General features: G+C 47.2%; 1 protein-coding gene across 1 annotated transcript in view; it reads left to right on the plus strand.

Moving 5' to 3' along the window:
• The first annotated feature begins 2536 nt into the window (after positions 1–2536).
• TP63 (tumor protein p63) overlaps positions 2537–12840 on the plus strand; it is a 100413-nt gene continuing 90109 nt past the window's right edge. Inside the window, exons 1-2 of the mRNA XM_058031109.1 lie at positions 2537–2574; positions 4826–4915. Of these exons, the coding sequence (XP_057887092.1) occupies positions 2537–2574; positions 4826–4915 (128 nt within the window). The remainder of the gene's footprint in view (positions 2575–4825; positions 4916–12840) is intronic.

Consider the following 12840-nt stretch of genomic DNA (forward strand, 5'->3'; position numbering starts at 1 on the left):
ATAGTTGTCTTTGCTTACTTCTGTTCATGAAACTCCTAAAGCCTTAATTCCTTTGAAACCTTTAAACATCCCTAATATTTAGTTAAAATTGAAAAATTGAAAAATGTGCTCAAAAGACATGCCGATGTGGCTTTCTCTTCCCTTGAATAGCCAAGGTAAAAACATTTTACTGATGGTAGGAGGGAATTATTTCCTTCTCTTCACCTTTTCTAACAAAAAAAAAATTTCCCCAAATATCCCAGAGACTTCTTGCTCTTAAAAGAAATTAATTTTAACTTAACAAAAAAAAAAAAAAAAAAAAAAAATCCAAACAAACCAACAAAGTACCACAACCACTCCCCTGGAAACCCCAAGCTGTGAATGAATCGTTTCAGCCCCTGGCATAAAGGGTGGGTCTGATTTCAGGCAAATCCTGAAGCCAGCAGTTGCCAAGGTGGCTCAGAGCAAAGCATCCTCCTGTCTTCTTCAGCTCCAAGTGGTTCGGAGGTTCCCGGAGCCACGAACAGGGCTGGAGGCACAGAGATGTCAGGAAAGCGCCTCTTCCTTGTGCCCTTTTCAGGAGCGGGGCTCTCACAGCCATCCTGACCGCGGTGGCGGTGCGGGGACCATCGCAAATCCCCCGCAGCAGTCTCCTCGCGGGGACAGCAATGTTTGCCTCTCCAAAGGATAATCTCCCGGTCAATGCAGCGCCAGCCTGGGGCGGGAGCGGGGCACGGAGGGTAACGGGAGAGTGTCCCGCAGCTGTTTCCTGGCTGTTTGTCCGCCGCAGACGTGGAAGCGGCGGAGCGGAGCGGGGCACCGCATTCCTGCCCACCTACGCACATGCCTGGTGCGCTGCCTGCTCCGGGGCCGGCTGTAAATCCGCTGTCCAGACAGATCCCCGGCAGCCCCGCTTCCTGCGGGACGCGTGCCTGCAGCCCGCACATCCACCGGCCGCACCGAGCGTGTGGCCAGCCCCTCTGCCCCTGAAAGGAGCTCGCCTTGCCTCTGCCCCCAGGGTCACAGAGCCGGGCATTGGTTTGGGTTGGAAGGGACCTCAAAGACCCTTCCATCCAAGATCACCCAAGCCCCTTGTGCGGGGAAGGGACACCTCCCACTAGAACAGGCTGCTCAGAGCTCCGTCCTGCCTGGCCTTCAGCGCTTGCAGGGATGGGCATCCACAGCTTCTCTGGGCAACCTGTTCCACTGCCTCACCACCCACACAGCAGAGAATTTCTTCTTAAAGTAAAGAATTTCTCCCCAGATAACTTCTTCTTCAATTAAATTTACTAGTCCTCATATACCAACCCCCCACCGTGAAATCCCAGCTCTCAAACGTCTCAGGCTCCATCTCCCAGTAGGTTTCCTTTATGGCAGTGCAAATGAACTTGGCCAAATACCAGGAGCCCCGAGAGCCTCCCAGCTATGCACAGGGCACTGGCAATGCACACAGGCACACACCCTGTGCTTGTGTTTCCACTGCTGGCTGTGCTATGCAGCGTGCCTTGCAGCTGAGAGGAGCTGCATGCAACCTCACTGCACTGGTGAACATCCCTGCCCAAATTCCCGGTCAGTCAACCCATAGCTATGTGTTGGCTGTGGCAGGAAGGCTGTTTGGGTTTCTGGAGAGAAATCAGGACACTTGGTGGCTTTGCAGGGGGCTTTTGTACACTACTGCCTCTGAGTTTCCATGGCTCCCTTTTCCAGCAGGATAAAGCAAACGATAGATATTCTGAGCTACCTCAGAACATGTCCAGAATTCTGTGGCAGGCTGAAAATGTCCAGTTCTCTGGGAAAAGCTGGTGTGTGCACAGCTAAGGAAAATCAAACCATGAGCAATTTGCATTTACCCAACTCCAGGCATGAGGGGTGGTACAGGTCTTAGGCAGCCCCTTTTGAAATTTTTGTGGAAATGTCCTTGCTAGAAATGTCTCTCATCAATGACTTGTGAGTGAGAAGAGAGCCCTGCTACAAGCTGCTATATCTCATCAGAATTATGTGGTGCTGCTTTTTAAAATTAATTTTTTTTTCAGAATAAGTTATTCTTTTGGTGTGAATTGCTAGCTGGAGACTATCACTTAACTGCAGCACTGCAAGATGTGTTCAGCACTGCAAACAGGAACCACAGGATTTTGGGTTTGGGCTGTAACAGACTTGTATTTACTGTGCCTGGGGTGCCAAGGCTGTGCAGAGCTAAGGCAGTGTAAAACCAGAGGGCAGCTGCACCCCCAGACAGGGGCCAGCCCAGCACCAGCAAGGTCAGGAGCTGCCAGTTTTACTTGACAAAGCCCTTGGGATGTGTGATCTGGGCACCTGCTGGGTGAGGAGACTGGCCAGTATCAGAAGAGGGTCTGTCTCCAGCTGGGAGTTATTCCCTGCTCCCCAAGCATTGGCCATTGCACCCAGGCCATTCTGGGAGAGACCCTTCTCCAGCTCCCATGAAGAAGGTAGAGCAGGGCTTCTCAAGAACAGCATTTTCTCATGACATTTCTTTTGCCTTTTAGGTTGAAACCTATGAGGGGAGGCAAACTTTTCCAGACTGTTTGGAGAGCACACAATGCATGACCACTCTTCCATGAAGTCAGGCTGGAGGAGGTAACAGCTAATCCCACCATGGGCATGGTAGACAAAGTCCAAGCAGCTTCTGGTGTTTCTCCAGGAGCAAGCACGAGGTCTCAGCAGTGGGTCCAGAGCCCAGCCTGCTGCCTGTGTGCATGGTTGGTTATCCATGCCCACATCCATGGGTACAGATTGAAAGCATGTCCTGGGGTATGGTCTGGGCAGGGAGAGCACTTCCTTGCTGTGTCTGTGGTTAAGGGTGGATGCTCAAGGCCTAGACCAGAGCCAGGCTGGCAGTGTGGACCAAGAGTTGGTGTGGCCCTCCTTGCCCATTCCCTGGAGGTATTTGCCCACTGCCCTGATTTCAGCAGCAGAAGAGGATGCAGCCCCTCTGAAGCTCTCCCTGGGCTGCTTTGTGTGTGTGCAAACCCTGCTGTGAATCTTTCTCTCTTCTCCCCAGCAGATTTGGAGTTTCCCATACCTCTTCCCCAATAAGACAAACTAAAATGTTTGATGTTTATTCCAGGGTTCAGCCTAAGAGACAAAAGATGTTTGATATTACTGTTCCTCCACGGGCCAGGCAGGGGAAGCAGTGTCCAGCAGCAGGGAGCCCTTAACTCCAGTTAATAAACATATCCTTCACTTCCAGCCTCTCTTCCTTGGTGAGAGCCACTTAGTGAAAGCTGCTTGGGCTTGGTTGGGGATCAGCCCTGCGAGTTTACAGGATTCACAATTCACAGATGTTAGAAGCTATCAGGCTGAGTGTGGGTGGAGAATGTCAAGTCTGAAATAGCTCTCCTGCCACCCTGGCACAGGCAGCAAAGAAAATGTTTCCACGTGACATTCTTCAAACCAACATTTCCTACAAGGAAAACACAGAGGGGAAAAATAAGAGGCAATTGCTGCCATCTCAGAGGGTTCCTGACTTTTGCCCCAGGGGTGGCTGGAATTATTGCTGACACTGGCACAAAATATTCACTATAGGTGAGCTATAGATCAGTCCCTTACACTTCCCCTTGTCCACACAAATGTATAAGTCTGCTTGAAGATGCAATCCCTCTGGTGCACAGATATGTAGGTGCTATTTTTTTCCTGCTGGAATCCATTTTAATTTAGCTCCTGATTCATATTTCATTCATTCTCCAAACCCACAAAACCAGGATAGGTTTACAGCCTGTACTATTTGGATAAATCATGGAGGGGGAAAAAAACAGGGGGACAAAACAGGTTGCTTTCCTGAATGACGTTTTGTGTGACTCAAAAGAGAATAGTAAAAAAAGAAAAAGAGGTGGTGGAGAGAGAATTAAAGCCATCCTTTCTTGCTTTTGTGCTGTTTCAGGAAAATCAGATCAGCTTTTCATCTTTGGTAGTTTGTTTTGGTGGATTTCACTCTTTTTTCTCTAAGCTTTAATGTCTGACAAAGATGTGATTTCTATTTTCTTACTTTTACTATCTCCTCAAAGTCATTGAAAATATTGGGGGTTTTTAAATGTGGAAAATGTATATGTTATTTAGAGGACACCAGAACAATGCAAGATTTTTATATGATCTCACTTTTTTTTTAAAAAATGAAAAGCTAAAAAAGGGAAAAGATTAACAAATATATGTGATAGCTCTCTTGCAGGGAGGAGGGCAGGAAGGGGAGGCAGAGAGGCAAAAGTTTAAAAAAAAAGTTATTTTTAATTGAGGAATTTCCCCGTATTTTGTCATTCCGTTTTGAAACTGTGACCACAACAGACTGTGTGAACTGTGTACGGTGGGAGGGACACTGAAAATTTCCCCAGGCAGCTATAAGCAGGTACCAACCCCAGAGCTGACAAGGGAAGCTTTTAAAGGAGGATGAAATTCAGCACAGGCACTGCACCCAGCAGAGGAAACTCCGGCCATCTGGAGACGAGGATGACCAGCGGCCACAGCAGTTTGTAAAATTGCAAGAGCTGCCAAAATTAAACTGTGAAGTCAGGCGGGCAGGCAACCAATGACCGGCGAGATCAGAAGTTCAGAGAAGCCCCAGATGAGCTCCCAACAACAAGTGTGGCCAGCGCACACCAAAGTTTATTAAGGATGTTGAGAGGAGGGGAAAATATCTGTGCAGAAGATGCCCAGCTGGCGAGGAGGGAGTGGTGGTGATGCTCGGGTAACGGGACCAATCCCATTGGCCAAGCCCCTGGCAGATCCCACCCATCCGCAAGTGTAAAATAAATCTCTAAAGTTGTACCTCGTGTACCACTTGACCTTATTGCTTTTAGCCTGCTGGCTTTATATCTATTTATTTATTTTATTTCAGTTTGTCCCCAGGGAGGGGCTGGAAGGAAATGAATTTTGAAGCAGCACCTTTCAGCACCTTGCCGTACTACCCCGATGCCTGCATCCCGCGGTGAGTGACGTAACCCCGCTTATCGCAGCGCTTATCTCAGCCTCCTGATAATCGTTAACTTTCCTGCTATCGGCCGCCGGCAGCTGGGCTGCACGCGGAAAAAATGTGCCGCTCTCTTCATGCTCACTGGAGCTTATTATTATTTTTGGCTTTCTAACAGGTTACTGTTTAATTATAGGCATCCGTTTAAGATATCCCCTTTTCCTCTTTGGCATTAGAGGGGAAAAAAAATATGATAAATAACACGAAGGCTGATAGTATCTTTCCCTGGTGTTTTGGAGCAGAAGGTTGCACTGTGCTTTGGGTAGTACAGGAATGGCTTTAGGTTTCTGTTGTGTGTTTGTTTGTTTCTTTAAGTGAAAGAAACTTCTGGGAATAACACAAGCTGACCTATTGAGCCCTGAGATTTTGGAATTTAAAGGATAAATAATTAATTTAAAAGATTCAGAGAAGGAAAAAACTGCTTTCTAAGAGAGAGCAATTTTCCAGGAATATTTTTTCCTTCTGTCTAACAGCCAGCATCAGAGCTTGACAACCACTCTTATTTTAGCTTTGTTGTTACGCCGAGTTTTATAACTTTCCAGCAGATAAAAGAGCATGTCCACACGAGGTGTCACAGTATCACATTGTCGGTTTGTTTGTTTCTCCCAATAGAAGATACTATATTTAAGCATGCAAATGACATGTAGATGGTATTTTTCCAGTCGTAAAGTTCGGAGAGGTGAAATCCTCTGGGCACAGTCACTTGTTGAGCTCCTTTATAAGACTGGTTTCTGTCTGTGTTTTGTAAAAGCCTGGCTGGTGTCTCACCGAGGCATTAATCCCTGGAAGAGTTAACTATTAACTCTGCATCCTCCACAGCGTGCTGGGGAAGGCTGCCCTGCTGCAGAGCTCTGTGGTGGAGAAAGGGCTTGGCCACCATCACCCAGCCCGTGGCATTGCAGGCAGCTTGGTGACGATCCCTGGGTTGTTTCCCCACTGTTGTGCTTTGTTGCAAGGTTTGTGGGGTCTTTTATCCCCCCCCAGCCGGGTGTTTGGTGCCACTGCTGTGTGAAGGTCCTGGGGAGGAGAGTGGAGACCTGGCAGCGAGGAGGGGCCGCGTTTGGGGCCAGCAGAGGGAAAGGAGAGAGGCTGGGAAATAGCGCACGGTCCTTGGCCGCGCTGCCGGGCACAGGAAGGTGGAATGAAGCCGGGGGTATTGGATTCCCCAGGGAGACCTTCCACAACAGCAGCCCAGGGCTGGCCAGGCACATGCAGCCACGCTCTGGCCTCCTGCAAATCCACCCAGCCCTGCTGAGCCCGGCGGGGATGTGCCTGTGGCCAGCAGAAAGTGTGGGAGTCACAAGAAAGCAGCACCAGAGCAGTGCCCACCCAGCAAGGTGGGTTTGGGCGGGCAGCTATGGAGTCCTGAGCGCACTAATGTTTCCATGGCTGGAAGCCCCAGCCAGGCAAACTCCAAAAGTGAAAATGAAGAAAAAGGAAAAAAGCAAGAAGTGTACACTGGGAAGTGTACCTGATCTCTGGGACAGCTTCCCAGCCCGTCAGCTCCTGCCAGTTTGTATCCCACCTCACGCCAAATAACAGGTTCTGAAAATTGGTGCTGTGGTGCAAAAAATTCAGCTGGAGCATGAATTAAAGAGAAAAGAATCCATTGGCTGTATTTGGTGGAACTTTTTTAATAAGCCTTTCAATCCCTACAAATCTACCTCACCCAGCAAGTCAGGCCTTACAGTAGAAATGCTGCTCCTCACCACATGCCTGAGCAGCATGATGAGTTTTTAAGTGACCACTGCAGTGTGGGAAGCCTCAGGACAAACAGAATTTGTGACACCCCTCAGTCATAAAACCTGTCTGAGATACAGCTTAGAGTAACAACATCTCTCAGCTGTTATGCATGTCTGTTTACATGAGCCAAGAGTGGCATTTGTTCAATTGTTAGTGACTGTGCTCTGCCACAGGTCAAAATCAGCTCAAAGCTGATCGCAAAGATATTTTTCTCAGTCTGAGACATAGAGGGTCTTCATCTTTAAGCTCCATTGGTTGCACATTCATAATGTGTTATGTGACATTTCTCTGACTGCTTTAACATTCAATAGTTTCAGAATTGCATTTATTTTACACAGTTTCAAACACTTCTGCTTTGATGTGGCCAAAATACTTTATTTAGCTAATACCAGTGTGCTTCTTTGCAACTTTAAAATTACATCTAGTAATTATCTAACCAGCAAACTGATAACGTTGAGGTATGCTGGCAAAAAACCAATAGTGAAAAGTGTTTTAAACTCTGTTAAACTGCTGGGAGGGATGCATGCCACACAGATATCCCTGTAGTTCAGCGTGGAGGGGGAATAAGTTATAAATCCCAGTTAACTCTTAAGATTTGTGGCTTTGATTTACCCTCTGCTGTTGCTTCATCTACTTACCTCTTCAGTTTGGGGGTGTGCAGCAGGAGGACACGTGGGAGCCAGCTAAAACGTTTCCTCTGTCAAGAGGTGAACGCAGAGCACAGTGAGGAGCATTAATGTGCCTCTATGATGCTCATGTGCCTTATGCCTGCCATTTCACATGCCACTGTGAAATTATATATCCAGAGAACACAGTAATTCAGTGCCCCAGATGAGGAAAAACAGCTGAGTGCCCAGACTCTGTGCTGTGTGTGATTGTTTAAGCCACTTCAGCCTCTGCCTCAACAGCCCAGCTCCCTCATTGAGGCTATTAAAAATGTGGGTATCAAAGCAAAGCATCACAAAGAATCATAGGGAATCAGCTGGGTCACAGCCTCCTCCTTCACAGCCCCACTCATTGCTGAGTGCTGGAGATCAGTGCTGGAGCTGCAGCCCAGCTGGCAGAGGGGCAAAGGAGCAGTGGGTGCTGAGAAGGGGATGTACATCCTTTTGCAGAAGTGAAGGATGCAAATGTAGGTTGTGACTGCAGTGAGGTTGTTTGGACAGGTGTATCCTGAGTCTGCCCATCTTTCTTCTTCTTAAACGGAAAGAGCTGAGGGATGCTAAAATTCAGCAGACCTCGAACTCTTTCTCCTTCTACTTTCGTTGTAAAGGGAAATCCTTGAAATCAGGAATATGCACACTCAGTGCCCTGGCTCTGGGACTTGGGAGGTGCTGCTGTAATGACAGAAGCACCTGCACTGAAGGGCCAGGCCACTGACCCCATGAATTGCTGCCTTGGATGGCACCGTGGGAGCTCATCCTGTGCTGCACAAAACCCAGGTCAGCTCTGAGTCATAAAAAGAGCAGATTATCTGAAACAGGCGGGATTTCCACCTTCCAAGAAGTGCCCACCTAGCTGCAGCTGAAAGCCACTAATGTAAGATGAAAAAGGCACTGTAATTATGATCAAAGTCCAGCTGTTGAGAGCTGTGTAATTAGTATCTCTCCCCAAAGCTGCTTTTTTTTCCAGCTAATGCCTGGTTGGGGGAATGATGTTTACAGATAAGTTACTTGTGTTCTTGGAAATAATGGTCATTAGGCTGTGCTTTACCCAGGAGCCCTCTGCTGTGGGGGCTGTTGGGAATGCACCTGCTGGTGCACTGCACTGAAGTCCTGCCTGCTCTGCCCCTCCCTCTCCCCATGCCCAGGCTAATTGGTGGCCTCAGGATTTCACATCAGTGCTGTGTTGAAGGTGTTCACCATGCCTCACTCTTCCCTTCTGAATGAAAGGGCTCTCACACAAGCTGCTCTTTCTCCTTTCATTTCTCACTTTGTATTCTCAGCACAATGTGATACAGTCCAACCTCCCAATTCTCGCTAATAACAGAGGAACAGCCCTGAAAACCACTGCTCTCAGCAGCATCTGTGCTGGAAACCTGATTTCTCAGACATGGTCCTGGGTTTTGAGGAAGTTGCTGAAACCAAAAAATCAAACAAACCCCCCCAGCCAGGTATGTAGGGGAAAAAAAAATCTATTTTTAGAAACCAATGAGGAAAACTGTAAGAAATTACTTCAGGGGGGGTATTAGAAATTAGTTGGAATGGAGAGGAGTGTTTGGGCCATGGAAACATCATCTATTGGGTGCTATATCTGGATGGATTTTGGTGAGCAGGGCACAGTTCCAGGCAGCCAGAGCTCCAGGGTTCAAAGAGATCTTTCATCAGGAGCACTGCATGTGACACTTCACCTTCCCTCAGTGGTTCCCAGACGTATCAAACAGGGCTGGTGAGCAGACTGCAATGATCAGACAGGAGTCTGGCCAAGGTCAATGCTGTAACACAGCACAGGTGGAAACTCACTGCACCCCGTGCTCATCACTGCCCACAGGCACCAGTGACACTGCAGGCTTCTGTCCCTTGGGCTGGGAGGGGACAGACCCAGGCAAAACCTGCAGTGCTGGCAGCAGAGTGCTGTGCCCCTCATGGCTGTGAATCAATGCTGGAGTCATCCTTTCATTCAGGTATCAGCTGGGTGACATTGTGACAGAGATTCGCTCAAGTTGTCACAGGGTCGTGTCCCACAGGAGCATCTCATCCCACGTGCAGGCTCTGCAGAATCCCTGCATTTGGGCAGCTGCACATTTTTCCCTTTCCTCATGCTATGCTTTGCTGAGGAATAGCTCAACTCCTGCTATGACAGAGTGGACAAATTTCAGTTGCCTTCACCTATGCAATGGGAGCCCAAATTTGCTGTGTTGGCAGAAAGACCTGAAGTCAAGTAAAGAAAGATGCATGACTGAGTATAGATCTGTTTGCAGAAACAGCCAGTGATAGTGCAGGTACTTTCCAGAGACTCAGAGAGGGCCCAGAAATTGTTGTGAGCAGCTTGTGGTGTGCTCAGGGCAGCTGGTGACCCCTGAAGGAGCAGAACTGGCTGGATGCAGGAAGGAGAGATGAGAAGGTGCTTTTGTTTCTGGCCTTTGTGAGCTCTCCTGTGGTAACACTCACAGCTATGGCTGCCACCACTGGTCGAAATTCCATGGGGGAAGGACCACAGCTGGAGGCAGATGCACATGAGAGGACAGCATTCCACGTGCCATATGACTTTTGCAGAGTGGCCTCCTTGGCAGGAGGGCTTTCCAGAGCAGCTCTGCAGTGGATGCCAGCATGGGACATCTCAGGTGCCTCCAGCACCCCATCAGGCGTGTGTGCTGCTCGTGGTGAGGAGGGGAGGGTATTTATCTCATATGTGAGGTTTGTTCTTTGGTCACTGTCCTGTTCTTGCACTGCAATCTTATCAGAAGAATGGGTTTAAAATATAGAATCTTTGCAAAACAGCACTCAAGATTTGCACATTAAACCCTCTTCAGTTCTCTCTTCCTGGCAGAGCCCAAAGTCTGCTTATCCCTGCTGTCCCTCTTCCATTCTGTCTCTGCTGCACCCTCCTTACTCCACAGTCACTGACAAGGACAGCACTTTTTCCTCTTCAAAACTGTGGACGCTTCTCAAGAAAATACCTGTCTGCTTGGAGGTCCTTTTAGTGCTGCTTAAAGGATTAAAGTGGAACCAAACCAAGCATTTTTTTTTCTCACATCCCAAAGGACTGCAAGGAGAATATGTGAAATCTTTCACAGGGTCCTTCGTACTGTGAGGAGATAATGCCTGATTTATAGTGCCTTGCCCAAATTTCAAAAATCCTGAAGAAATTAAAGAAGCAAGTTCTTAGTAGTTCATCTGTTCAGAGGTGTTTAGAATGTTCATGGTGAATGTTATAATTCCATGATGATTGACATTGTACCTTCTGCTACAAGCTAATTTGCAAAAGTTCCGCTCAACAAACACCAGGATTTCTGCTCTGTTACAAAGCAAAAAGGCTCAGCTACAATTTGGGGAAAAATAAAACCCTCTGCAGTTCAACACATGTCCAAAAGAGTATTGAAGCCTTGTGCATAAAACATTTCAATAGCAGTAATAAGGTATGGGGGAGGGAGGAGGGGCTTGGATGAGGAAGAAATCAAGGAAACTTGGCTTTCAGTTTGGTGCCTGGCTCTAAGCTAGTTTGGCATTTATGTGAAAACCTTCCTGGGAACGTGGACATGGTGGTGAGAGCCAGTGGTTATTCTGCCATACAAATTTTGACTTCTTTTTACCTTAAAATTTTGTAGCCCATGATTGACACTGAAATAATCAGAAGGAAAATGTTTTGCTGTAATAGATTTCTGAGGTTTGACTAGCTCTGCTGGTAATAGATAACATCAGCTCAGACAGCGTCATGAAAACATCTGTATCTGTTCTTGGGCCCTGCTTGGGAGTTTTTGGTGCCTGTTTACAATCACTCCTGTGTAGCAAATCACCTCCCCACAGGATTTTGCTGCTGAGTCATTTCCAATCAGGTGTTTAAATGCCACAGGTGGTCTGATGTGATAAATACCAGTACACACAAGCAAGGGGAATTCAGTTAGTGCATGGAGCTATAAAGAGAACAGCCAACTCCCCAAGTGAGAAGGGGGAAACCCTGCAGTAAGTGATCAGGGCTCCAGCAGGTTCTTTGCAACATAAAAATAAGCCTGCTTACAAAACCTTGCCCTGGGAGGTTCAGTGCCTGTGTGGTTTAGTAATGTTGATAGGCACAAAAGTCACTGCAGGCTGAACAAATGCATGGAGAGAAGCTTGAATTGTGCTGGTGAGATGGATGTTGCAAACAGCAGTGGCTCAGCTTGTATTGCCAGCAGTGTCTGGGGAGCAGGAGCTGGGGGGAAATATCAGTGGGATGGCTGGAATTGCTGTCAGTGGGGTATATGAGGCGGTGGCAACAAGTGGGAAACTGTAGTTCAGCTGGCTTTGAGAGTTAACATGGCCATTAGGTGGTCAAATATTGCAGGGTTGAAACTCTCCACATAAAACAACAAAATTTCTTTACACAGCTTTCCAAGTTTTGTTGTTCATATTTGTGAATTTTCTTCGTAAAATATACAGGCTGGAAACATCATTCCTGCTTTTGATGAAAAGGGTGATGCTCTATGCATTCATAGCACTGAAGCAGCTACAGCTTTAAGATTATCACAAGCAAAAATCATAAATCACATTAGGTGTGGCAATGTATTGATAAAATTATAGGGAGCCAACCCTGTAATTTCTCAGCACCCGGCACAGTTACAAAAGCAGAGATGCCGTGAGTGCTCCAGGTAGCATTGCCTTACACCAGCAGGGTTCCTGACAAACAGTTCATTTGTTCCTGTCTTCCAGGACTGTAATCTGCTCTTAATTCTTTGTCCTTCATCTGCCCTGTCTGGGAGCTATTTTGTGACACACAGGAAGGTTTCTGTAAGTGCTCTTATTTTTGAGAGGAAGATTCTCTGCCCTTGGGCTTAGGAATAGCTGCCCTGCCACAGAGTTGCTACACGCTGAAAAATGCAGCCCACATGGTATTTAGCAGAAGAGCTCCTTTTCCTGTAGGAGTACCACTGGTGGCAAGGGTGAGGAGTGGGAGTTAATGCTTAGTATCCAAAATACACCAGATTTCACAGGCTGGCTGGGGGGGTAACAAGTTTGGGGAGCTTCAACGAAATTCATATTACAGGAATCTGCACCTAACATCTGCTTTGCTGGTGTTTCTGTTTTGCATTTTAATTATTTACTGAAACTCAGGATGTTGCTGTTTACAGTTTCCTGCTTCTAAAGAGTTCTGGGGACTTTCTGTATTATCATGATGATTTCTGATATTTTTTAAAAATTCAGCCGGTGAGAGAAAGCTTGTGAGAAGGACTTTATAAGTCCCCTGAGCAGTTCATAAGGAGTTTGTGTAACTAAAGATAGAAGCAGTTTTTTTAAGAGCAGGTACCTTAGGGAGCCAAGTGTCTTACCTGGCTCAACATAAAATGTCACAAGCCTTTTGCAGTAGTCAGTGTGAGAAGCCTCCTGCTCTAAAAAAGAAGCATGTATTTCGTGCTCCCTGTCTGTCCCTCTCTTGTCTCACTGTATTTATATGACTAAATGCCCTGCAATGCATAGTTTCCCAGGCCTGAAAATCAGCATGGG

Source organism: Melospiza georgiana, chromosome 10 (genome assembly GCF_028018845.1).
Source record: "Melospiza georgiana isolate bMelGeo1 chromosome 10, bMelGeo1.pri, whole genome shotgun sequence".
Classification (NCBI taxonomy): Eukaryota; Metazoa; Chordata; class Aves; order Passeriformes; family Passerellidae; genus Melospiza; species Melospiza georgiana.